At 40.1% G+C, this 27,133-nt stretch overlaps 1 protein-coding gene across 1 annotated transcript in view; it reads left to right on the top strand.

The window, feature by feature from the left end:
- The first annotated feature begins 1,248 nt into the window (after positions 1 to 1,248).
- The window catches only part of GYS2 (glycogen synthase 2), a 46,200-nt gene continuing 20,315 nt past the window's right edge, over positions 1,249 to 27,133 (top strand). Inside the window, exons 1-5 of the mRNA XM_050907053.1 lie at positions 1,249 to 1,430; positions 10,836 to 11,017; positions 13,827 to 14,018; positions 14,861 to 15,046; positions 25,674 to 25,818. Of these exons, the coding sequence (XP_050763010.1) occupies positions 1,310 to 1,430; positions 10,836 to 11,017; positions 13,827 to 14,018; positions 14,861 to 15,046; positions 25,674 to 25,818 (826 nt within the window). The 5' untranslated portion in view covers positions 1,249 to 1,309. The remainder of the gene's footprint in view (positions 1,431 to 10,835; positions 11,018 to 13,826; positions 14,019 to 14,860; positions 15,047 to 25,673; positions 25,819 to 27,133) is intronic.

Here is a 27,133-nt window from a genome sequence, read left to right as displayed (position 1 = left end):
ATGCAGACGGCCTGCCTGTCTTCTAAACCAATTGCCTTGGACTTGTTTTGTCTTAAGTGAGCTCAGAGCTTTTCCTTCTATGCTACTATGTAGTCTGTGCCTGCTGGTGCAATGTCATTCTCCACAGTGCCAGAGATGCCCTGGATCTCACCTGGAGTTTTGCCCACTGCTGAACTGCAGATTTTGGGCAGGTTGTGCTCTAAGCTCAGAATAGGATTCAACTTACACAGCCATCCCAGAAGCACTGGCTTCTCAACCAGACGTGTAAACACGTAAGCATCTTCCAAGCAGGCAGCTGCTCTGTGGAGCTTTGAGGATCTCAGGTTGCGAGTTAGGGACTGACATCTCTGCAGATGTGTGTGCACTGCTTGCAGCATCCCAGCTCTGTGCTGGAGCAAGACAGGGGCATACTGTTCCCTGACTTACTACTCACTAGTTTCCCTGTGCAGAGAAGATGGGCCCAGAGGCCAAAAAGAGCCGTGGCATAGAAAAAGAGAAACCAGACAGAAAATCAGGGACCAGGACTGCAAGGAGGGCCAAAGTGCGTGCCAAATTAGGGATAGAGCCTTTGTAGCTCTCTTTGTAAAAGGTCTCAGGGCTGCTCGAGAGCAGAATGAAGCCAACAGCTTGTGCAGAGCCCTGGGAACACAGCTGGAGTTAATTGTGGAGGAAGGGTATGAGGTAACCTAGTGCTTACAGACTGATGAACTGAACAAGAATAGGTAACAGCATTTAACCTGGCAAGTAATCTAAGAGACATAATGTAGAACAAGTCTACTAACCCGGTTGGTAAGTGGCCAGCAGATAGAGAAGGTCCATGGGTGTTAATGGGAGGGTGTATGTTGAGGGGAGGACTCAGGGGCCGGACTCAGCTGGTGAACTCAAAGTGTCCTCCCTACTGAAGTTTGCTCAGGGCAGTGCTGAATTTACAACTGAGTTGCAGTTGTCCCTGAGGTGGTAGATACCGAATGCTGCAGCTGAGGAGCTCAAAACCATTTTTTACCTCCCTCTAAGAGAAGAAGAAGAAAGAGCCCTGGTCCCAGAACAGTCAAGACCTTTCTCAGGTCAGTCTTAAATTCTTACCTCTACCAGCAGCTGCTTCTCAAGCTCTGAGGATTTAACTGAGCCATTTTAATGCTGGTAGTCAGACAGTTTAAACCCATTAGCTCCCAGCTATCTGAATAATTTTCTCCTTGGAGCGCAGCATACCGGCAGACTGCTCTAACCAGAACTGCAGAGAACTGCTACATTAACTGGACATTTGCTAACTGTTCCGGCCTGCGTGGTGAGCATTCAAGGGCTGAAGAAAATGCCGCTGGCTAGATCACTGTCCATGACTTCCCTTAACGGGCTTCCTCAGTGGGAGGATGAAAACCTACCAGTGGAGGATTTGTTGCTCTTTGAAGTTTCTTGGGAAGTTACCAACAAAGGTTTGTACAAGACTCTTAGGAGTTAGTATCGCTGTCTTCATGGGAAGCATGAAGGGGTTGGACAAGAAAGGCATTAAGGGGAGATTGGGGAAAAGTGGGCTGCAGAGCTGTTGTATTGGAAGGAGTGCATGTGGCATCCGTGTGTAATCGTGCATGCTGTGTGTGGGCTGCATCTGCCTGTGCTTGTGTGGGATGAGCATACAGTCAGGACGTCTGTGTGTCTTTACATGTTTCACCACCAGGGATAGGTTGTTTAAACAAAAATCTAAGTGTTATGCCTGGGTGTGCAGATGTATGGATATATAGATGGTGCTTTGCACATATTTATATTTTACCTTCCATGCAAATTCACTTGGGAATGTAATGCATGAAAATGAGCTGTAAAACAGACATCAAATTGAGTAGTTCAGCAGTCTCCCTCAGCCTTTTAGAGCAGCGTGGAGAAGAGGCCAAATTTGAAACAGGTATAAATAAACATAGCTGCATTGAAGCCACTGAACAAAAAACGGATGTCAATGACCAGCAGTCTTTATGACTGAAACCCTTTTGGACTGGTCTTTGCAAACACAGGTGGTGCCACCCAAGGACTTCATGCTTTGTGCATGTGTACAGATTGAAAATTTTTGCACTGCACGCAGCTTGGCAGGAAAAGTGAACACTACTTGTTATGCAAAAATCTTTCTGCCTCCATTTCTAATTTACTCATCAAATCATCCCCTTTCAGCTAGGTGTAGTTCACTGAGGGGGAACAGGTTTTTGCCACAAAAGTGCGTTAGTATGAGTAAATGATTTACCTCATGTGTCTTATTGTCTTGGCAGATAAATAGAGAGATTAGTCAGGAGAGGGGATCTGTAATCTGTTAAGATTTTAACTCTAAAGGGGAAATGTGTGTGAGAGGAACAGACAGTGCTAGGGTTTATCCCCATGGTGAAACTGGAATTACTATTCTGTGATAGCTTCTGGTATTTAATCTGCACTGCAGTGCAATTTTACATTGCTCTTTTTAGGGTGGTGAGGAGTATCAATACCCAGAGGTAGTACAGAGTAGCTTTTGCACTTCGAATCCCTGTGGGCTTATTTTTCAGTAGCTTTTTGAGTTAATTTACTACTGTCAGAACTTGGAGCATGCAGTATTTACTTTTGCAGTGTGCATGACAAGTAAGGCACTGGCAAGCAGATGGCAGCAGAAATCTAGGAAATTAATGTGTTCTTGTTAACATCTCTGAACTCCATAGTATATATATTTTCTGAGTCATCTGGACCCACTGGCTATAGATATCACACAATATGTTTAAGAAAAAGTAAAACACAATTAGATTTATCTGTCTTTCTGTATATGTACAAAACGCAGTGAATCATTTAATCATCCATATAGCTTTTGTTGACTTCACTGAAGCCAAATCAACTGACACAGCTAAAATTTATTATTCTCACATTTTATGAGAGAATTAATATTTGTGAGAGTGAATATTTATTCAGTTAGTTGAAAATAAGGTGCTGTTAATTACACCACTTACCAAACCCATATATTCAAATGGGGCTGAACTAGTCAAGGCAAACAATTTCTTCATTAGAACCGGATCTCTGTGCAAAGTTTCCATTAACCAATCTTGACTGGAAGCATCTGTGCAAAAACTCTTTAATAAGCCTATTTCAGCTTATTTTTCTGGTAAATTCTTGATACTGAAGTTTTTTTTCTATATCTTCTAGGCAATTGAATGTCTAAGTCATGTGGTGAGATACTGTTCCCTGGTGACGTAACTTTTATAAACAGTTCTTGGAAAATATCAGGGCACTGTGTTTCTTAGGAGAGAGAGTAGCCAACAAAATACAGGGAGAGTCATCACAGAAGATATATAGACTTAGGAAATAATAGCTTACACTGTATATTTCCCACCTCCTTTTGCAGAAGGAAGAACTGTTTGTTTGACTAAGTAGGCTGACCCCACATAGATTTAGCACTGCTACGTGTTTTAGTGTTTTAGTTTTAATGTTGCTGTATATGTTCCTATATAGAGGGAAAGATAAGCATTAGCTGGGTTTATTGCCCGACAAGCTAATTTTGAGCATTTAACATGAAGGTTTCTTTCTTTCTTTCTCGAAATGCAAAGGTGTGTCGGAGTAGTTCACCGTGAAGTTGGTTTGCACTGCTAAAGTGCTGTAAAGCTGCTGCTGCTGCCTACAGGAGAGAGTTCAAGTCTTTGTGTTAACTTTGTGTGCATCACTAGGTGCTTGGCTATGGGTACATTTCCTCGTTGACCAGTGCTGCTTCTTAGTGGTTCCTCCATTTCTCTGTGGCAGTGACAGTAAGGCTGAATGTTGTCTTCTCTGTGAGAAACATGCTACCAGAGCTCGCAGATGGCTATCTATTCCCACACCTGCAAACAGTGCCCTTTACAGGTGCTGAGCTGTTTTCTGAACATCTGAAATGTATTCTTCTTCAGAGTCTAAGGATGATGAAGGGGTCCTGCAATTGGAGCACATCTGATTACGTAGTGTGAGAGGGTTTTCATGTGCCAGGCTGCCTGTGGGGAGCAAGCGTTTACTGGGATTTCCCTGATGGTGCTGGTTGGTACTGAGGCATGAGATGCAGCTGTGGGGAAGGACAAGTCAGTTGTATGAATTCAGTGCTCAGAGATCTACAAGTATCCATTATTTCCAGAGTCTTGTCACTTCTTTCTGAGCAGCTGGCACAGTGAAGGTGTCTCTTTTTTTTTTTTTTTAAGTCTAGATCATTTAACACATGCTCTAACAAGGCAGAGCTTTCTACTTCTCCATGCTTCCTTTTTATATTCTCTGTCCTGGCTGCTGCCTGTGCTAAGTGGCAACCTCTGACATATGTGTTGGAAAGCACCACCATCTCAGTTACTCTTCTTTCTCCTCTTCTCTGTCTGGAGCAAGCAAAGATAAGGTAGCTGAAGGAGAGAATGAGAAATAAAAAAGGCTCATTTGCCAGTGTCACTCTCCCTCCTCCTTCTCCCAAGTCATGTGAAAAGGAACATGCCACCTAAACCAAGCACAACATTGAAATTATCTTGCATTGAAAGTCCCCTGCCAAAGAAATGAGAAAAGTGTAATTTGTTTTGCAAGATTTTCCTCGCTTTATTTGGCTCTTCACTGATGGGCAAGACCCATACTGTGAAGTGGGTCTACTGTGTTTCTGTGGCAGAAGGGGAAAAAACCAGGCAGGCAAGGGCCCCAGTGCACTGCAGTGCCCTGTGATCGGGTGGTAATCATGGGGAAGCTCACCATTTTTCACCCTTCCCCTTCTCTCGGGGCCACCATGCTCTGGTAAAGCCAGGTCTGGTCATATCTCTGTGCACATTGGAAAAGAAGACTGGTTTTCTTTCCTCCATAACATGAAGACCAATAAAAACTTTAAGGACAGGTGCACAAACCAGGTGGCTACAAGCTATGTAGATCTTGTATCTGAAGCCCCACAGATGGAAATTATCAACAGGGAGCAGACAAAGGCCTTTGCAGGAGTAATGGCAGCAGTCCTGGACATTTTCCACAGTGAAAACGGCTCCATCCTCTTTAACCTCTTTTAAATGTTTGCCCGCTGAAAACTGAAGTATTTAATCTGGGTAGGGGGGAGAAGTCTAATTCTGTAAGTTAGAATAACAGTTAGCTGTAGTTTAGTGGGTTTTCTGATACATTAATGAGAAGGGCTGAGGACGTTCAAGATCTGGTCTATGCTCTATAAAGATGTCTTTAAAAGCATTCCAGTAATATTTAGATTAGTATCTCCTGCTGTACTACTAACAGCTTTTAGATAGAAAATAGAAGAATGCTTAAAAATGCTGGGCAAACAGCCAGTTTGTATCATCATTCAGCTGTGAACAGATTAGCTCAGAGTCACTGGTAGATGAATCCTAAATATTTTTTTTCATCCTTATTGGAATGAAGACTCTGCTGAAAACAAACCTTGGTTCTGCTTTCCGTGGAGCAGAGCTCTGTGTACCGTTTCTCTGGTGAAAATCTGGACTCTGGGAATTTAAATCCTGAATCCACTGAAGTCAGTAGGACCAGCATTTTACCTCCACTGTGTTAAATGTCTTTCCATGATGAAAGTTCCTTGGGAGAAGGTGAATGCTGTAATCTGTGACACACCTGAACTAATACACTTTGGGAAGCAGGGATGTGCTGGCATAAACTTGGCATAAGCACAGCATCAAAGCTCTGTGCATTTCTAGAGTGGGGTGGTATATCAACGTCAAATCAATCTCAAATGAAATCTTGTGCATTGGGGATGATACACACAGAAATAGCTTCTGTATTGTGGACATCTGTCATAAATTTCAGTGCTTCAGTATTATTTCAGAATATGTTTGGAATACCAGAATTTCACAGAATTTAGAGAACTTCTAATGAGTCCTGGCCACAAAGATAGCCAAAAAATACATGAAAAACATCTGCTATCTGAAGATGCTGGGGTTTTTTCACCTGACATATTTTACAACCGTATTCTATAAATGGTCTCCAGATATCTCAACAGGCAATCAGTCAATAAATAAATAAATAAAATTCCAACCAAACATTAGAAAAAAAATAAGTTCAAGCCCAATTTTATCACATCTCTATAGATCAGAGACACATTCTGAGGAGAAGGGGTGAAAGGATAGTTGATGTAACTACTAATTGTGACAGTGAAGCCAATTTGAATCCTGAATCTGGGGTCCCACTGCTCTCTTGGATTCCGTGGCAGGCACGGTCCTCAGGAAAGCCTTAGTGCTTTCAGAGTGGCCCGGTCAGGCTGTAGCAAAGAAGCTGAAGAGCCCTGGGGGCACCCTGGTCCTCTGTCTCTGTGTAGCAAAGGTGTGTGGGGAAGGACTCGGCGATCAATGACAATCTCCACTTATCTCTGTCTCACGTGCATAGCTTCGCTTCCTATCTCTCTCCTTCCTTTTTGGTTTCTGCTGCTCCTTCCCTCTGCCCTTCTGTAATGTGGGGTGGGTGGGAGAGCAAGTAAAATGAATGGTGGGTATCTCTGGCAGTTTTGAAAAGTTTTGGCAATTCCATGCTCAAAGGATTGCAGCTCCAGAAGACGTTTTTTGTCAGCGCAATTCCTGGGTAATCCTGGAAGTTGTGGACCCTTCCTCATCAGGTGACAAAAAGCATTGGCAATGCATCTTTCCATGTAACAGCTTGCGGCAGAAAGAGGACATCTACATATTAGATCTTGCACAAAGATCTCCAGTTGCATAGTTAGATCTCTGCTTCTGCCTAACGGTGTCCTCAGTAGTGATACGATATCGGGAGACTGTTCTTGACTCACAGACTTTTTATTTATTTGGATAGTTCTGATGTCTATCCTGGAGGTCTCTAATTGCTGCTTGGATTTTAAATATACAAAAGAAATAATACACCAGGACTTGAAATGAGTAAAGAAGAAAATGGCTGGACTGATGCAGATAACTCCTTTAGACAAATTCATAGTAGTGGTAACATATATGAAAACATTCAAACTTTTAAAAATAATTCTATGAAATATTTTCTGGGAAAATATTTTGTTTTCATCTTCTGTTTTTAAAGAGGTCACTAAAAAAAGTTAAACTTCTCTTAAACAAACAAAATCCTTCTTTCCCAAACATTTTAGTTCCCTTTTCCATGCCAGTTTATTTTTCCCTGGAAAAAGAGGAAGAATGGAAAGGAAATAAATGGGGAAAAAGATTTTTTGTTGATTTCCTTTTTAACTTGATTTCCTTTATTCTGGTGGAAAAGTTAAAAACATTTTTAAAAGAAATAATAGAAATATTTTTCTCTCAAGGACATTTTAAAATTATTAAAACTTAAAATGTTTTAATAAAGCATTTTGGTGGAGATCAGAACACTAAACTAGCCCTGTATCCACATCTTACTGCTAATTCCCCATGTTTGTGATGATCCGAACCAATTCTCTGGATCTGATCTCTCCTGATTCTGCATCTATTTCTCATTTTGTGTTTTATTGTTTGTTATAAAACCTGTTTCAAAGTACAAAACTTCAGAGGCTGCATACAGAAACTTGCAGCATCATGGGATTTTGGTACACCCCTGTTGTTTGGAAAGGTTTTCTGCTTATAATATGACCTTAAAACATCGTGTTAGAGAATAATAAGGAGGTTTACCAAATTGTTGGAAGTAATTTGAGAATTCTGTTAGGCTCCAAGTGAATATGTAAACCCTTACTCTGTTACTCAGTAGGATATGTAATGCATTGCTTACTGGCACAGGTATTTCGAGGGAATTCAAAGTAACTGAGCAGATACAAGCTATCTCTTAATGATATATGTGTTCCTTGAATTTGCTATGGAAAAGTGTAATTTCAAAAGTCAATACATTATTCTAAACATCGCTCTGTTCTTCTCAAGATGTTTTAAGTTATGTCCAACCCTTTCCACGTGCATAGTTTCACTTGCGCTGTTTCCCTTCCTTGTCAATTAAAGCTTATGCACAGACATGCTTTGTGAGTCATATTTCCACAGTAACAGAGAAGACAAAAGCAAGTTTTGGGACCAGGTAATTCAGAGCTTTTATCACAATTACCTTCTGAAGAGTTTTCACAGTCCGCAAAACGTACCTTTTTGTTTTTATCCTAAGTACTTTTCATTGCATTTCAGCAAATCAGTGCCCTGAAGTGTTTTTTACCTTCCTGTGCAACAGATTACGATGGCAGAGCACAGCATACTCTCCACTCTTTCCCTTAGAACAGGCCTTCCATACGTCTTTGGCAGGGCACGCTTTAGGACACACAGTGATCCTAAGCAAAACCTTGTGAAAAGAAACACTCGGCTGTTGGCTATACAAAACAAAGGTTTAGGCTCTACTCAGCTCCTGAGCTGCAGGTTTCTTATTACTCTTAAAATTAATAGCTTTGGAAACTCAGCTACCTTGCTGATCCCAATGCCTTGCAGCAGAAAGAGGCTGATCTCCACTCTTGTGATGGTGGGGAAAGAGCTTTGCACCACTCTAGTGATACACAGCTTTATCATGTTATTTAGTATCTTGCAGGTACATATTTTCTCTTTTCTCCAGGTCACCAGGCTGCTTTGCACAAAAATCTTCCCTTATTGTAAGCTCTGTATTTCTGCCAATTAAAACCAACTAGTTTCATGACTAAGATTTCTACCAAGCCTCATATTTATCCATGTTGGATTGAAGTGCCTTATGCTCATATGATGTATTTACCACCCCGTAAGAACAGACGTGTCATCGTAACTGTATCACTTTATGGGTTGAACAATTTGACTTGTCTCATATAATTAAAATTATATGTTTATCTGAATCCAAGCTATTCAAGTAGTCTCTCTCAGCTTGTGAGCAGAGGAACTTGGAGGGAATATATAGTGTCACTTACCTAAGATTTCTCTAAATCCCTGTCCAGAGCAGCCATGGAAGAGTATGATGACTGTAAGTTAGTTTCGTAGCTTTCTGGTCCTAATGAGGTGGAGAGGAATAGTCTTATGCATAGATTTCCTTCTGCAGTTCCATGTCTATATGACGTGAAACTCTTGAACTGTGAGCTTGATTTAGGAACATATATCTGTAAGATTCTTGTTGTCTTAGGTCTTGAATTAGTATGTAGGGTAATAATTTATTGTAATAATTCTACTTAGCAAGCTGGTAGATTGGAACTGCGTTTGGTTTTCTTTGTAAAATACCTAGAATCGTGAGTCATCTTGACATAAAAATAGTAGGGCTAGGGATCCTTCCAGCATTCAAAACAAATGGGATATTTGTAGAGAAAAGGATTTTAAGTGCACAATTTCTTTTCTAGGAGCACAATTAAAAACATAGCTCTGTTGTTCAGTTCCTCAGGGCTGCGAGATACCAGGCTTGGCAGAATGCTTTCTATAGTTGTCAGGTGATACAGTTTAATTAATCTGGGAACTAGTCTCCCAAAGTGCTGAGCAACTTCAACTGCTCTATTGTAAATAGTGATCATTTGTGGCAGATTTTTAAGGAGAATCAGGTAACTTCTCAAGATTCTTGCCATATGCAAGTGGATGTAGTGCATTGGCACCTGCTATCAATCACTGGCAACTTTCAGTGCTGACTTATTTAATTTTGATGTCACTGCTGAAAGGCGTAGCACAGTCTTCTTGCCTGGAGTATTACCGGATGTTTCCAAATTCAGTGGAGGATGAAATTTTTATGTAGGAACATTAATTCCCTTCCTATTGTTTCTTCTGCTGTTTGCTTATACCTGTTGAGCTTCATTTATCTTACCATGCTTTAAAATCACTGGAGCTATGCTAAACTTGCCTCTGATGTACAGCAGCTACCTAGCCTCTGATTTTCTCTTCCCTTGCCTTCCCTTCCACTTGCTGGATTCAAGCATGCACTGTTGTTCTTCCGAATTTGTGGTGGTGGAATGCCCACTGCCTGGCACCACGGGTCCTGTGGCAAAGGAGGGTTCGCAAGGCTGCCCTGCCAGTGCATGAATTACAAGGCTGGCTATGGAAAACTGTGAGGGACAGCAGCTAAGTGAATCTTGCATACCATGTGCAAGACTAGGTAGATCTGTATTGACTTGTCCGGGGATGTTGTTGCATTCTCTTATACATTTTAATATTGCGTTTACTTTTAAAATGAACAATATTTTGGTGGAAGGTGCTGCAGACATTTGTATTGGCAGTGTAGCCTACATTCATTCCAACTTTAATAACTCTTTAGAATGGTAATGGAACATGACACCTTTTGCTTTGAGGGTATTGGTTTAAATCCATTTTTATAGTCAGTAGTCAATGAAATCCATCAGTCCCTCAACTTCTCTCAGTGATTTGTGTAAAACAAGCTCAGTTCTCACCACACGTATTTCCACATCACAAAAAATATGTTTGAAAATTGTAACTGCTGCAATAAAGAAGCAGAAGGCTGTGCTTGAGATGCAGTAGAATCAAGATTAGACATGGGAGATGGAAGCATGAGCCCCAGGATTTGAATCCCACAATCTAAGTGTAAAGATTTCACAATCCAAAAAGGGGGGAATAACATAGGAATAAAATAATATATTGGTTGAACATTTGTGGTGTGACTTCAAACACCTAAAAGAAATTTAAAAAATCACAGACTAGATAAAAATAAGTTAATGATAGAAAGCATCCATTTGAGATTAGAGGAGAAATTCAGGGAAGCCATATGCAGTCACCCAGGAGTAATCAAAATGTTAAATTGTCCTTTAAGAATTACACACAGTCTGCTATCAGTGCATACTCCTCAACTGAACCGTGAAGCTCTGATTCCATTTAAGAGACTGAACTTCTATTTATTTGTTAGAGTCTAGGTTTCACTTAAAATCTAAATATGTGAAGTGATTTAACTAGAGGTGTATCTGATCCACAGGCAGGTTGGAGCTTATTCCAGAGCTTTGTGGCCTGTGCCCCTTTCTACTTTTTGTTCTTTGTGATCTTCTTTTGCAGTGGGAGGCATTTACACTGTGATCCAGACAAAAGCCAAAACTACGGCAGATGAGTGGGGTGAAAACTATTTTCTGGTTGGTCCCTATTTTGAGCACAATGTGAAGACTCAGGTGGAAGCATGTGAGCCTCCAAACCCCGCAGTTAAGAAGGCAATGGACACCATGAAAAGCCAAGGGTGTCAGGTAAATCAGATGTGCTACTGCTTCCCAGGGCAACAAAGCTGACTCTGAGGAGATTACAGTTTTGGTTAATGCTCTTGCCGTTCCACTTGACACAGCAGTCCTGGTCAATGTCACAATGGGAAAAGCTCAGAATCCACTGGTAGAACAGCAGAGTCAATTCATTAAAGGTTATTTTTGAGGAGGAACCAGTTTATCCAATTACAGGTTTTAACAGTCATTTATCTGCAAGTCTGCTTAATTGGATTAATGACTTATTTTTCTAGTCTCTAAATACAGTGAGATTTTAGTAGATATGACCTTACTTTGACTGAACCCTTACATTTGGCGTTCTTGTGCTGCAGAGAGAAAAGCGTTCCACTAGCTCACAATTTTTCTTATGTAGCATTGAGTTGAAAACCAGAAAGGGACAAACTGCAGGTAGACTTAAGAAAAGCACTCAAGTGACAAAGAATCTGCTTCCTCAGATCAATGCAACTAGCTGTCTGTTCCCTAGGAAGAGAGGTTAAACCACAGCACAAGGAGTGAATTCATCTGTGTTTCTTACACAATTTTTAACCACTGTTTTCTGTGTGATCTCAGTCAAACGTCATAGCCTTTCTGTGACTCAGTTTCTCCAACAATATACTAGGAATAAACTTCCTATAAAGGTGATCTGCTGAAAGGAATAGAATCTGCTGAGCTGATGGGCAAGCTACTAAGCTGCAAGTAGCTGCACCCTTGAGGACAATTGATTACGTGAAAATGGGTGGAAGATAACACATGCTAAATCTGACCTCCTTTCTTGAAAGTCCTCATGAGAGATCTAGAACTCACCTTCACTCTGATTCAGCATTGTGTCCCTCAGAGATGCTAGTTTGCAGGAGGAAAAATTGTCTGTTTATAATGTGTGCTGAACAGATGTGAAAAGCATTGAGAGGCAGCAGCAAGGAAATATTCTTACAAGGTTCTGTTGCTGAGGGGCATGACACATTTTAATGTAGAAATTCATGAAGTTCTTGGACTGTCACCAGCTGTGGCACTGGCAATGTGTTATCTTCCTTTGTAACAGCTGTTCTGCTGTTATTAGGATCTAATGCCCTATTGCGTATTATGTAGAAGTGTATTGTTGGATGTATATGTGCCACAGCTTGGGAAAGTATCTGTTGGGGACACTAAGATTATGTGATGCCTGCATTGTTCAGGCTGAGGTTCAAACTAAAAGGTCTAATCTAACTGCCATTTCTTATTTCTAATCAGATTTTCATAAGTGATTGATCAAGTTTTTCATGTTGCCTCTGTTGCTTACAAAGAGATGTCTCTGCAAGCTGTGTAGCACTCCTTTGTTTGGAAAACAGCTAAAGACTCGTGGGGCAGATTAATTGCAATGCTATATATACACTTCATGCTGTTCCAGCAATACATTCAATTTAATCAGGCAACTCTGCCAGCTTAACATGTGCATTGTGCTGCTGGAGTATTCATATATAGCAGCAAATCTGTCCCAGGTACGTCAAGAATAGCTTTGATCTCCAATAATGACGCTCTAGTTTCCAGGAGCTGTGCTTATCCTATTAACATTTATGTCTGGATTTTGCTTATGCATCACAATGGATCCCTTTAAACCAGGGGACCTAGGAACGCTTCCAAACTTCTCAGGTCAGGTGTGTTCCTTGCTACAACCTGACTCCATATTTAGATGAAGTCTGGGTTCACAAAAACTTCCTGCTTTTTAACCTCATTTTCCTGAATAAGAAACCCGGATAGCCTGAAATGAGTACATAAGGAGCTGACCCTCCTTCACACACCTGTCTTTGTTACACCCTGTATTTTTTGTGCAAACAGGTCTAAGAGCTTTCCTCTCATTGTTTTCAAGACCTGACCTCTATTGAGCCCATTCTAGCGTCAGGGCTGGGTTCAACCCCTGAGGTCCCAGGGGTTGGTGAATGAAAAGAGATTGAACAGTGGCATAAAAGATTCCTCCGCATGGGGTGTAAACTGCACTAGCCTCCCTATAGTACCTTGTTCTTCCCGGTTAATGTGTCTCTGCTGCTATAGCCATTTTGATGGTAGAATTAATGTGAAATAATTTGACTGTGCAGACTGGTACAATCTGTAGTGTGGGCCCAGCTGTGTTGTGTTGCTTTATGATAGTTCAGCCTACTCTCCTGGTTGGGCAGGTAGGTTATATCAGTTCTAAGTTCTAAATACTCTTAGACATGTTTAACTATACCGATGCAGATAAAGCAGGAAAGCTGTATTTTTAGGCTGATGCGGTTTTAGGTATTATTACATCTTCTGATTCATCCTTCCACTCTGCCAAAGGGCATCAGCTGCACTGCTTGGGCAGAATGAGGAAATGTCATGGTAGATACAGGTCCCAAGCACCTGTCCTACAAAATCTATCACCAGTAATCTAGCATAAATGGCAAAAGATTGGTGACAAATCTGACTGAAAGAAAATAACAATTTTGAAATAAGAACAAAAATGGCATAGATACATCAATAAGAACATAGACGTCATTATTCAACCAAGTATAGTCTTCCTAAGCTTTTTTCCATGCAAAAAAGTTAACATTGCAATGAAAATCTAAAATGCAAGTCTTAAAAACAAAATGTTCCTAAAGATTGTGGTTTCCTTTTACCCCTGCCTGTGGTCCAATATTACTCTGTGTGTTTTGCAAGGAAAACCGCAAATTCTGGGTATGTAGGACTATGATCACATATTCCTTGTGTAAAACACTTAAGATTTGACGGATGAAAATAGTTATGCTAACTGGCCTTTACATTCACTTTAACATTTTCTGCTTGTATCCTTGCCTCTTTCCCATAGGTCTTTTTTGGAAGATGGCTGATAGAGGGCAGCCCATATGTCTTACTGTTCGATATAGGATCAGCAGCTTGGAATCTGGACAGGTGGAAGGGTGAATTTTGGGATGTCAGCAACATAGGGATCCCTTTTCATGACCGAGAAGCCAACGATGCTGTGATTTTTGGATCGTTAACAGCCTGGTTTTTAAAAGAGGTACCATTTTTAAATCTAGAGATTTTCAAACCTCAGCCTTGTCAGCAGGGCAAAAAAGCTTTGGGATGTGGTTCCTGTTCTCCAGTTTGAAAACCATGATTTTAAGGAAGTTTATAGCAGATGTAGATCAAATTTGTATTTAAAACTTAAATCTTAAATGGTCATTTAACTATATTTTTCTGGGAGAATCGGCGGGGGGCGGAGCTATGTGAAATCCACTGTGTCTTACTGTCACTTCCCCCTCTGTTTCTTCTCAACTCCCTTATTTGTCACCGAATGTGCTTACAATTAGGATCTCAAACTCCCTTTTTCTCTCCTATGGTAGTCAAGTTGTCACACTCATAAACTGTCCTTGAAGCCAGTCAAGCCATATCTCAGCGATTAGATACCACCTTGCACAGGGAATATAGACAGACAGAAAGAATTAATGATAGCACTGTGACTTCACGTGTCACTCTACCACAGCCTACCTGAAGAGAGGAAACTTTGTTAATCTGCAGAATCATCTGTCTGTCATAGGTACTCATGATTTTCTTATCCAAACAAGAGTTTCAACAGCAGAAGAGCAAGTTAAAAGAAAGAAGAGTGACTGCGCTTGCCAGAGCTCCCCAACAGTCTAGGAGGGTACTGTTCTGAGGCACTAGTGAGGCACATGTGCTTCTTGGGCTAAGGATTAGGGCTGATGGGAATCAAGACACATGACCACTTAAAACGCTGTACTGCTTTGTCCTATGAAAGAAAGCAAGCACACAGAAGGCGGCATGAAAAAAGGGGGTTTCTGGGGCTGGGATGATGGGCAGGATAATGTGTGTTTCATGTATGTTCTTTCTAATTATTTTCAGCTTTCCTGTCAGTTTGATGACAAGCCCAATGTAATTGCCCACTTCCATGAGTGGCAGGCAGGAGTGGGTTTAATACTGTCTCGATCTCAGAAACTCCCTGTTGCCACAATTTTTACCACCCATGCAACTCTGCTTGGGAGATACCTGTGTGCAGCCAGTATAGATTTTTACAACAATCTTGACCAGGTAAGAGACATTTTTCTCATTCCTTCTTTTTTTCAGTTAATCAGCTCCTGCCTCCTTTTCTGTTTACTGTGCTACACCATATATTGTATTTTCTGTCCTGTGTGATCACTTACTTATTATTGACCCACAGATGAGTGATAGGTTGTCAGTTCCAGAGCACAAGAAATGGTATTTGTAAGACCATGAGGTGTCTAGGCATGCGTGCGTTTGTGTCATCTGACAGGTCTTAAAGCTCAATGGAGTCTAGAATACTTGCACTGCCTTCAGTGAACTTTGATTTACCAGATTTGCACTGCAGAATACTGAAACTCATTCAGTCTCCAATCAAGTCAGTGCCTTAGTGCAATCCACTGATAAATGGAGTAATATCGCAACAGTATGGGATTGCCAACAGAGATTCCTAACCTTGTTTTCAATGGTTTGGGACATTTTTCAAAAGCAAGGGGAGAGTTACAGGCCCAGATATCACTGCAAGTCAGGTGTCCTTGAGAATCTTCCCCTTTGTGTTCAGGAAAGGCATCCATTGCTTGAGTTGATTGCTATGGTTTGGGAGTTACTGTTAGCAGTGTGAGTAACCAGTGAATGTAAAACCTATTCAGGTGTGGTCATCATCTGACACTTCAGGTGCAGCCTCACAGCACTCTTTCTTAATGAAAGGCAGTAGAAAAAATAGCCAGTAGCCCTCCTCTTGCTGAAATTACCCTGGAATTCCATTAATTTTTTTTTTTTCTTTCCCCAACCTACTTCTTAATTCTTGCGAGTCATAATAAGTCCTTCTACTTTCAAGCTTTTCAGGTTAGGCTTAATTTGTAACTGGCAAATGTGGGAAGTATTTTCTGAGTTCAAAAGACCCACATCTGTTTCTTGGAATATTTGTAAACTGTCTAGTGGTTTTGGTTTTCACTGTTCTCTTTCTACTCAAAGCATAACGCAAACCAACGTTTCAAGGATCCAGATGTCTTTAGCATTGCCTTCAGCAGAGGTACATTACACGATCTGGGATTTCTAGTATGGTTGCAGACAAACTGACTTCAAGAGATTTTTGCATTCCAGCACTTATTGAGGGTAGAGTTAGTTAAAAGGCTAAAACAACTGCCTTATTCACTGTCCATGCATTTCCTTGGCTAAAATCAATGAAGAAAATTATTCAGTTGGCAAATTTCAGTTGGAAGTTTGAAACTTGACACACTGTGGAATAGTGTCGTCCAAAGATAAGGCCCAAGCAGTAGTGTGCTACTGGCCTTATTCAGAAGCACAGAATAAATTGCCGTTCCCTTGTACTTCAACGAAACAGTCATTCACCTTACTACTCTTTTTTTTTTTTCTTTCCCACCAAAGGCAACTGCTGAATCTACTGAACACACTAAGAGTAAAAGACTGTCTCCACTCATTTACTCATATGCATAAAGGTTGCAGCATGGTAGTGTGTAGGGGGAATTCTCTCTGCCCAATATGAGGTGGTTACTCCTCCCAGGCTCTCTATATCATCAGTGGAGTTGCACTGGCCTCTTCACAATCAGTGTAAGGCAAACATCCTCAAATTACCATCTGAAAGATCAGTCTCCATCTATCACTTAGGAAAACTAGTCTTCTAAATCAGATACGTTTGTTAGGTGCATTAATGAGGCAGCATGAATAACCCAGTCATGCTGTCAGACCCAAGTTTCAGGAGTCTAGACATTCCTACTCCCTCATATTCTCCTTATGTGTATATATGCAAAATCTAGCTTTAAAGTCACATTAAATTGTTTTTCTCTGGACAGAGCTAGATTGAAAGAACTAAAACCGTGCAGTTTCAGGTTTAACACTTGAGAAAGTGGGGACTTTTCAGCAGTAAGGTTATTCATTCACCGTTGCATTACACATAATTTGTTACTAAGGAATCCATAGTGGAAAAAAAAAAGGAAAAAAAAAGAAGGAAAAGAAAAAGGGAGAGGGGGCATTTAAAATGAGAAAATAGAGTTAAAAAAAAAAGAGAATGCTGATTGGTTTACAAACTGATGCTAGAAATACTATGTCAGAGCCCTGCCTTCCTTTTGTAAAGGCAATTCTAAAACAAATTTGGTTTGTCTTCTATTCTGGTTAATTTGGTGAGCTACAAGTAGTCTGGAAAAATAGTCTACTTTTCTCAAAAGCAACTTTTTTTCCCCTTTGTGATAACTATGGGGGCCTCACCCTTGTCTGCGTACTCAAAAGAAAATTAATGATCTTACATCTGAGCAGACTTACAGATTTTAATATATTTATAATCTAGTCACAGTATTAATGTCATTTTTACTGTTCACACATGACATGGCCAACTTTATGTGATAAGCTACTGTCCATCCTTCTGCAAAGCTTCACAAATCCCATTGGTAACTATCAGCTACGTCATAAATACAGAAATTTCTATTCAGATTTTATTCTAAGAATATATGGAATGAAACATATGTATCAGTTTAAGGTATTATTATAAACTGCTGTAAATAATATTTAAGGGAGGAAACTTGTGGATTTTTAGACCATAATGCTTTACGCCCTCTGTGGAGAGATTGACATTTAAAGGTACTAATAGAGGAAATGATGCCAAGCTGTTATACTACTGTTTAACATGCTTATAGGGTGCTAAAGCTCTTCCTGACAAAGTTAACTTTTAGTAAGAGATCAGATATCTTAGTGAGGTCTCCTTTGGCTGTAAAAAGGTCAGCCTGGCCCAAAAGTCAGTTAAGAAACATGAGACGTTGATCTAGAGTACAGTAATTAAATGATACAGATAGCTAAGTCTTTAGAGGCTATTCTTGTTGCTGTCTTCTAGTAGTAAACTATTAAGGTCAAACAAGCAATTTGTCCAGTGAAGAAGGTTCTCCAGGGCTTCCTAATGTTTCATCTTTGGATGAGACAGTATATTTTTAGGGCATGTCACCCCCTCCCACCCCAAAGTATAATAGCTGGTTTTCCTGTTTCAGAGCTATTGCATAATTTTCTTCCTTTAAAGCATAATAATAATTGACTTCAAGTTCTCACTTTTGATCAGCATTTCATGGTTAGAAGACAATTTCCACCAGCTTTAAGCACAGCAGCTGAGATAGGTGGGAAAGATGCAACTGTAGTATGTGCTGTGCCAGGTATCACAGAAAAATGGTTGCAGTGCAAAAGGAAAGGGTATGGCCTAATTGTGCCTAGAGGCAATCATCAGGCATGTACAGCTCCTACAGAGAAAAAAAGGAAACCTCATGTTCCCTTTTCTAGTCCCCAACACAGTCCACAAAAAGCTGGCTTAGAACGCCTGCTAGAGAGCGCTCTACTCAGCTTGGCCTCTGAGGCCAAGTGGTCTTCTGCAATGTTTAGGGATTTAACAATGGGATCCACAGGTAAAACCATGACATGATTGTTTGATGACTGATAAAAGATATTTACCTGGCATCTTCACAGTCCTTTCTCTCTCTCCTTTCACAGTGCCCTGGGTGTGTGTGACCAGTGTGTTGTTCCTCACCGTAGTATTTCCTGTTAGCCCTGACACTGTAACATTCTCAGTTTGTCCTCCACTGTCCATCAGCCCTGCCTGCGCTGCACATACACGCACGCATGTGCACATGCCCACACAGTGCAGCACTCTTCCACTTCAGTGTTAAACCACCCCTGTAGATAAGCAGGACCAGAAGATACGAGATAAGGTGAAAGATCTCTTTTAAAAATATAAAGGATTACTGAGATTTTCTTTCTTTCTCTGAATTCCACAGTGGAAAATACCACTTTAATTCACCTTCCTAGCAAAGCTCAATAGGTGCCAATTGGCACAAGTATAGAGGGTACAAATGTATTCTCTGAAGTAGGCCAGTGAGGTCAGTAGCTTTAGACCAGAGAAGACTTTGGCCCAAGTCCCAACCTATTTGGAGTGAACGTCAATATCGATGATCAGGCAAAGGGCTGTGCAGTGCAGGGTGGCTGACATTTTGTCTAGCACTTCTATGAACAAAGAAGTCAAGTCACCAGCCCCTGTCAGGTGATAAAACTGGAAGGGAAGGCTCCATTTGGTCTTCGGATAGCCCTCACAAACACTGGACCTGTGAAAACTTGACCTTCAGCCTTACTAGTCTTTTTTTGGGGGGAAAAGGTAAGAATGACTTAGTGAAGGGTTGCCACACTGTGATGCATGATTCTTTATGGACTCCTTAAATCACGTAGAGGCCTGAACTGTAGGCTACCAAAACTCTTTGTTTCATGTCAGCCTGTAAGCTGTAAGAGGGCATTTTCTGGGGGACTGAAAACCTGGTCAACCTAGTAGATTAGAGCTGTAGATTGCTGGAAGATAGGAGGGTGCACTATGGATGTAAGACTGTAATGTTGTCTGACTCCTGACCTCTTCCCGAGCCATCTGCTCTTTGCCTCAATCAGAGACAGGATCCTGGTTCTTATACAGCATTACTGTATGAGATTATACAATTCTTATGTTCTTACAGTCTTAACTCGGTTCATCTGGACTGGGAGAAATTTAGCTGCCTCTGCTCCAGTGGAAACTTGGGTGTTAAACCCTTAACAGTGTGCACAGGAGCATAGTGAACACCAGAAGTAACACTGCTGTGTCCTCAGCAGCATGTAACAAACAACAGATGGGCCATGTCTGAGCTAAGGAACCCTGAGGCAATAACCATATAACAGCTATTCATTGTACGTTTTAGTTCCTAGATTCACATTTAAATCACTCTGATACTGGAGGAAGGAAGGGAGGGAAAACAAAAACAACAAAACAGAAGGTGACTTGCACGGTAACTGCTAGTGTGTGATATTTTTATTTACTTTTAAGCACCTGAAGAACCTTGGGTGAACAGCTGGGTCAGGGACTGCTAACCCTACCTACAGGTTACTGGCTTGAACCCTTCCAAAGTCAACACTTTCTAATTTCAGTAACAAGCAGAGTATGTTATGAGCTTAATTCCCAACAGAGATATTATCATAGATTTAACTATGCTTAAGAAGTTTTGTAGATCTAAATAGTCCAACCAGTAATGCATTTTTTCCCATTGTCCCCATGGCCAGTGTAGCTTTTACACTGGTGAGAGTAAGGTTATGTTTGTTGCTAAGATAAACTGAACCAAAATAGCTAATCCAGAATGTAGGAAGTTCTGTGAAAAATGTTCTGAGCCTGTGGATCCTTTTTCTCTTCAGGAGGAACTGACTTCTCAGCTGAAGATCAAGAATGTTAATCTTTTGTTGCTTTCCCCATTGTTTAAGGGGACTGGCTTATTTAGGGGGTTTGTTGGTTGGTTGGTTGGGGTTTTTTTTGGTCTTATTTCACCCCTCTAGGGTTTTAAATAGACCAACACCTTCCATAAATTGACTGAGACACACTGATGATCCAGACTAGTTCATAGGTGAATAGACAGCTGTATCGGGAACAGTCTTTTTGGCAAATGATCTAACCTGGAATTTCATCTGAGAGGTGACCATCTGAAATGGTTTTGTGGACCACTGGCCTGGCATAATGGAGAAGTTTGTAGGCTTCAGCCTCTGATGCTTCTTACTAAAAAAACACCTTGAGTTATAATGGAAAAAGTGCTCTAAGGAGAAGAAAAAAAATTAGTCTCATTCTTCATGGCCTTTTTCCTTATATAAGGTTGCCCTGCCAACGTGTAACATTTTTATTTAGACCTAGCAACATTTTACCTTCGGCTCATACAAGTACAGCTGAATCTATGTTGCAAAGTGGTGGAGAATTCTATCCCAAGAAGTCTAAAAGGAAAAGTACTAAAAATCCCAGTGAAAATGAATAGTCAAGAGCTTTTATGCTGACAATATAGGAGCACAAGCTCTCGTTCCACTTAGTACAGTACTGTCACGGCTGTCACTGAGCTCACTGTTATGCAAAGCTGATCTGCTTTGTTAGTAGAGCAGCTAATGGAAATCTGACTTAAGCCAGGAAGTGTAAATTTCATTCTTTTTTGGCATGGCAGAGCTTTACCAGAATGAAAGTTCTGTTTGCACAAGATGATAACAGTCAATGGGTGTTAAAGTTGACGTAAGCTGGATTTTAAAAAGAGTAATTCTTACATAATTCAGACAATGGCAACCAGTGAGATTATGCTAGAAGTGAAGATCTTTCCATTCTACCTTTTGGCAGATAAGGAATTTGAACTTCAGGCCTACCTCTGACTGTTCCTGATTCCACTGCAGAATCACCTTGTGAACGTGAGTGTGCCACCAATTTTAAAGAGCAGAAGAGATCATTTCATTCTCTGCCTAAAATCCTCAGCTAAAAATTCATGCCTCAAACCTGTATCTTTTATTTGAGATACAAACTACTTACTTACAAAAACGTTGGCCACTCTTGAGGTAAGGTTCAAGTGGTGAACCTTATTTATGCGAAGGTGTCACAAAGTTATTCATTATCAAAACTATGTATTTTAATTCCAGTTTGAATTTGGCTTGATTTAACTTCCGTTGGCTTTCATCATACTTTTTTTTTTCTTTATCAAAGCATAGTCTAATATCAGTATCTAGAGATTGTATGCAGACTGTGACAAATAATTCATCTGTCTTTCAGAAAAGTATTTACGTAGCTAGTAAAGTCTTTTCTCCTTTTCCACTCTCAAATCATTCTTCTTGTGCTTTTGTAAATCCTTTGCAATTTGTCTTTATCATTTTGAAGTAGGAATGTCTGATTTGGATTTATTACTTCAGTGACTGTTCACTGTTTCCAAGAGAAACATAATGCCAGTATCCCATAACTGCTTGATATTCTCTTCTTTTTGCATTCAAAGATCGTCTTAGCTGTCTTAAACAGAATGTCATGCTGGGAGGTTCAGTCATTACCTACTGTGCCCCCTAACATGCTAAATTTTAAGACATGAATGAAATGTTATGCTCATCACATGGATCCATAGAAAGGACAGAAATGAGCTGAAATTTTTCCTCAGAATTGCATTGCAGCAAATGCAAGTTTTACTCCAAAGCATTATGCCTGTGGAACATCTTCCTTGTTTGCTTTGGAATTAGAGTGGCCCTATAAGGGAGGCATTTTCCCTTCTAATCCTTGCCATCATGTAAATTCTAATAATCTGCCTGGTTTCTAACAGTCAGAGTAGGAGGCGATCCTCACTGGGAGCAGCAGTGGAGTATTTACAGGGAAGTGGATATTGAAGTCGTTAGTCTTTAAAAGTCAATGAGGGAAGAAACAGTTGGACTCAATGACCTTAAGGGTATTTTCCAACCTAAATGATTCTATAAACAGTTAATCTGACTTAGATCTGTTTTTCTCTTGATGCAGCTTTCATTTGTGGCTTTGCTAGTGTTCCCATTTGCCGATAACAGCAAACAAACAGAAGTAAGCATGACACACTTCACAGATATTTTGCTTTACTCTTGCTGAACGTGAACGCTATGGAACATAGTTCACAGGAGCCTGAGCTAGGGCGGACAAGCATTCAGACAGGAGAGCCAATTGCTGAGCAGAAACATTGGTTTGGGGGTAAAGAGCAAACTAACTGCACTGGTGTTCTGCTTCGTTTCGGCATATTGGCTCAATACAGTGCCATGCCCCGTGTTGCCTCTAATTCTGGAGCTAATACTGTCACAGCAAGCTCAGCTGTCTTTGCACAGTACTGTGTGGACTAAATTTGTCTCCTGCACTGTCTTGTCAATTAAGTTCCATTTAACCTGCCCTTCAACTTGTCTAAGGCTTATTTTCTGAAGTCACTCATCTAGCCTGCTCAGAAGTGCACAATGAGGTTTCTTACTGCACACTGTAAGTGAGGTCAAAGGTCAAGATCTTGCTTTACAGATTGGTGGAGGAAACTGGTGGAGAGTGAGAGCAAATGAAATGTGAGAACTCTGTGACCTGGTTTATACTTGCTAATAGACATGGAATTGTGTACCTTTGAAAAAGCGTGCCAAAAGTCATGCAAGCATGTGCAAAATAAAATCTTTCCCATTTCCAGAAGATGAAAAAATGAATAGCAATGAAGAAATAAACATCAATATGTGAATGTGTAAATGTGTAAAATGCTTTCATGCAATCAAAGAAATAAAAGCTAGCAAGAAATAAACCATAGTGCTATGAACAATCCTTTTAAGAACCTTTCTCCCTGTACTGTTGGAGGGAGTGTTTATCTACAGTTAGTGAATATGTCCCAAATTTAGTTTTTAATTACAGTTTGTAAAGAACCCATTCTTGGCGAGAAAGGGAAAAGAGAACAAAAACCTATTAAAGTTTGGCCAGCTATTTTTTTGCTAGCAATTTGAAAATTATTTTTAATACAAAGTCAGATGTATTTGAAAAAACTTGCATAGTTTTGACTGTGCAGTGGTACCCCATCCCATTTGTGTAGATTTAGCACAGAAAGGTTGAACAATCATAATGATTTTTGGTTTTGTTATTGTTCAATATGCAGCTTCCTACCTTATTTACAACGTGTAATTAAGATTTCTGCTCTGAAGAACGTATCTGTGATTTTCTTAAGAGCTGTTTTGCAGCATTCATCAGTGGTATCTGAATGCTCCAGAAACATTAATTAATTATTTTACCACACTCATATGAGGGGAGGTAGCTACATCATGCACATTTTTTTAGGGAAGCTTTTATTGGAGTTAGCAGTACCAAGTACTTTATAACCTCAGAGCATAGGTCCAGTGTAGATGTGAATGCTCAACACATCAACAGATCAGACTCAAAAATATCAAGGTAGTGTCCTAGAAAAGGAGGAATACACAGTTAAGAACTGCATGGGAATCGGTGTAGGGTAAGCGAAGCATCGTGCTAGAGATCTGTGGCACTCTAAGGAGTCAAATTAATTCACCTTTATTTTTCTTTTCCTCTACCCTGCTGCTCTGTGCTTTTTCTACCATTCAACTTCTGTGACAAATGAGATGTACGTTCTAGAGAAAAGATCTTCTTTTGTGACATGGTTGTATTTCATGCACCAAAATTCCCATGGGGAATGTGGAAAATACGATATATGTGATACAACTGAAAAATAGTATCATAATGTATAGCATATTATGTGGTAAAGCATATTTCCTGGCTTTTCTAAAAATCTCTTTGGCAAGCTTAGAAACTCTTGACATACAGGATCATCAATACCAAAAGAAAGCATCTAATTTCTCTACTTTTCAGCTGAGATTTTTCAAGACTCCTTTTTTGGTCACATTAGGGTGGCATTTTCAACTAATATAGTGGAAGCTGCTTTCCCACCAGCAGTGTAGCACCACTGCAAAATTAGAGTGCTCTGTGGATAAAAGCACTTAAGTTTCTTAGCAAAACAGTTGTAAGATATCTACATCTGTATCTAGATGTCTACCTATCTAAGTAAAAATAAAAAATTATTTGCTTAAATCTTGTTTCCTGAAATGGCTCACATTTGCTGAAATTTCTTAAAATATGTTCTATACCAACCTTAAGCATGTACTCAGCATGAAAAGTTGCAGTATAAATAGCTTTACTTCTGGCTAAGTTCTAAAGTACTAAAAGCAACTAGCCATGGCAAAGGTCCGATAGTCCTAACTACAGAAAGTGCTGTCTGCCCAGCCTATAATAATGGTTAAATCTATTATGGTCATTGAAGTTACAGAGTCAAATGCAATCAAAATCAGACTGTGCACCTAGCATTAGGCAGCAATAATGACAGAGCTCATTGAGAGTCATTGTCACTCTCCATGTAACTCACACAGTCTATTTGGTGCCCACGCTGTTGACCTTAGGAGGTCAACACTTCTGTTCCCAGAAGTGAAACTTCATGTAAGACTAAGAGGATTGTAATTTAATTGTAATCATTGACACCCCATTAGTATTATTCATTTTTAGACTACATTGTAGCAATTTTGCGGTGGACATCATTAGTGAACATTCAAACCTTTAAGCATGGGCTCAATAGGTATTGTGCATTATCTTCCCATCAGGGTAACGTAAGCTCAGCAAAAAAAAGGGGTAGCTGCAAGGTTTAAAGGTATTTTAGAAATACTTTGGTATTTGGGATGGTCTTATCTAGCAGTTTAACTTACATCTGCCTCTAGAAATTAATGGAGTTCAAATTGAAGTAAAAGGAGCAGCAAATAACAGTGGTGGAGTTGGAGGAAGAACATCTCTGAGTATCAGAAAATATCTCATTTTCTGTTTTCTTTGTTCCCTTGGGATTTGTGACTGAATCCTTACGTCCTACCTCTCCACCACAACTCCATTTCTCTCTTGCCTACCCATGATTTCCACCATTCTACCCAGTCCCCAGGTTCTCTGCTCATCCCTGTTCCTTTTTTCTTCTCTCTCCTACACCTTCAGTTACCAGCAACTTCCCTGCTCTCCCAAGTTTTCCAACAAGCCCAGGCAAGATACAGCATGACATATTGCTTACAGCATGACATATTGCTAGCCAGCAGGCCAAATAGCACAGATCCTTACCTTTCATGGGATCACTAATCTAGGTCTCCTTCCATTGCAGAGCTGCCACTTTTTCATGAGCGTGCAGGAACTGAGACCTCTCTTGCTCCTTCAAACTCTTTAAAGTTGATAAAATGGTTCAAAAAACAGAAAGACAAACCAACAGCATAATCATATGACTCTTATTCCCTAGAGAAATCAAGTTTAACACGAGAGACCTTTGTCGTGGTAATAAGTCTGATGACCATATCACACAGCTGTCTTTATTTTATTATTTAACAGTTTGACATTGACAAGGAAGCAGGAGAGAGAGAGATTTACCATCGGTACTGTATGGAACGGGCATCTGTACATTGTGCCCATGTATTCACCACAGTCTCACAGATAACAGCTGTAGAAGCAGAACATATGCTTAAAAGAAATCCTGGTAAGACCTGAATTGTTTTCTTCTTATATTTCCTCTGAGTACCTACATTTCCTCAGACTGAATGAAAATAATAGAGACAGGTATACAAACATGAAGAGCAAGGACACATGCATAGGTATGTCTGGCTACGCTACAGAGAATAACTAATTTTCAAAAGAAAAGTGCAGATAATATCACTTGAAACACATTCTAGTAGCATATGTAATCCAGAAGAAATGAAGTTCAGCAGCATTTAATAACTGCTTTCAGTACCATTTCAGGAGAGCATTAGTTTAACTCCATGGATGTTAGGCTTTCTTTGCAAGGACGTCTCAGCTTCAGGAGTTTTGTCTATAGCAGTTTCCAGTGATGGTAATGTATTCAGGTCAACTGACGAAAGCAGAAGCTGGGACCTTTGTAATACATTTCACCAGCTTTTACAGTGTGAGATTTGTTGCTAGAGATGAGTGATATATTCTTTTAGAAATGTAGCAAAAAGTTCCATGTGCAAAACAGAATGTTAGATGAGGTTTGCTTTCCAGCGCCAATGCTGTTTTTCTTTGCTTAATATTGAAAGAGATGAGAAGGCAAAAAACAAACCATGAATCAATACAGTTCATTTCCCTGTATCTCTCACAGCTAGGAGTAGCAGAGTGGTTGTGATCATCATGATCTTAGGACCTAACCATGATAAGTTTCATAGATAGATATAATATTTTCTATTAGGCCAACCGGTACAGTTTGAAAAAATAGTCGAGATATGTGCCCAACAGTTTGTCTGATTTTCCCCTTTGTATTAGTCTCATAAAATATGGAACTTATCAACAGACCTTGTCATGTTCCATGCGTGGAGTTTGAATAAGGTCATGATCCCAGCTTGATGTGTCATTAAAGTTCTCTTTAAATCAGCGCAGTGCTTTATAAGGACAAGCCACAATACTCCATCTGCAGGTAAGCATGATGGGGAAAAAACTGCACAACAATTTTGAGACTATTTAGCAAGTGTGTTCACATCTTAGTTGGTTATTTTAACTATAGCAATGCTGAAATTACTTTGGTTTTTTTTTTGTTTGCTTATTCTTTGTAGATTTTTTTTTAGGTGAATTGCAGTGCTAATTATAGTTTGGGACCGTTATCCCTGTTAACTTCAATGCTTCAAGCCATGTCATGGTTCATGCATCAGGATAAAAGAGTTGTCCATTGGATCCTTTGCCTCATTCCTGACTAACTGTCAATAGGATGATGAACTTAGAAGATTTTTCCTTTTTATTTTAAACATGACAGCCATGTCTTAAAAGTAATTTAAGTGTTCCGTCATCTAATCTGGGATATCTCT

The sequence above is a fragment of the Gymnogyps californianus genome, chromosome 1, assembly GCF_018139145.2.
Source record: "Gymnogyps californianus isolate 813 chromosome 1, ASM1813914v2, whole genome shotgun sequence".
In the NCBI taxonomy this organism is placed as follows: Eukaryota; Metazoa; Chordata; class Aves; order Accipitriformes; family Cathartidae; genus Gymnogyps; species Gymnogyps californianus.
The sequence above is the reverse complement of the archived record's forward strand: the minus strand, read 5'-3'. Positions and strand labels throughout refer to the sequence as shown.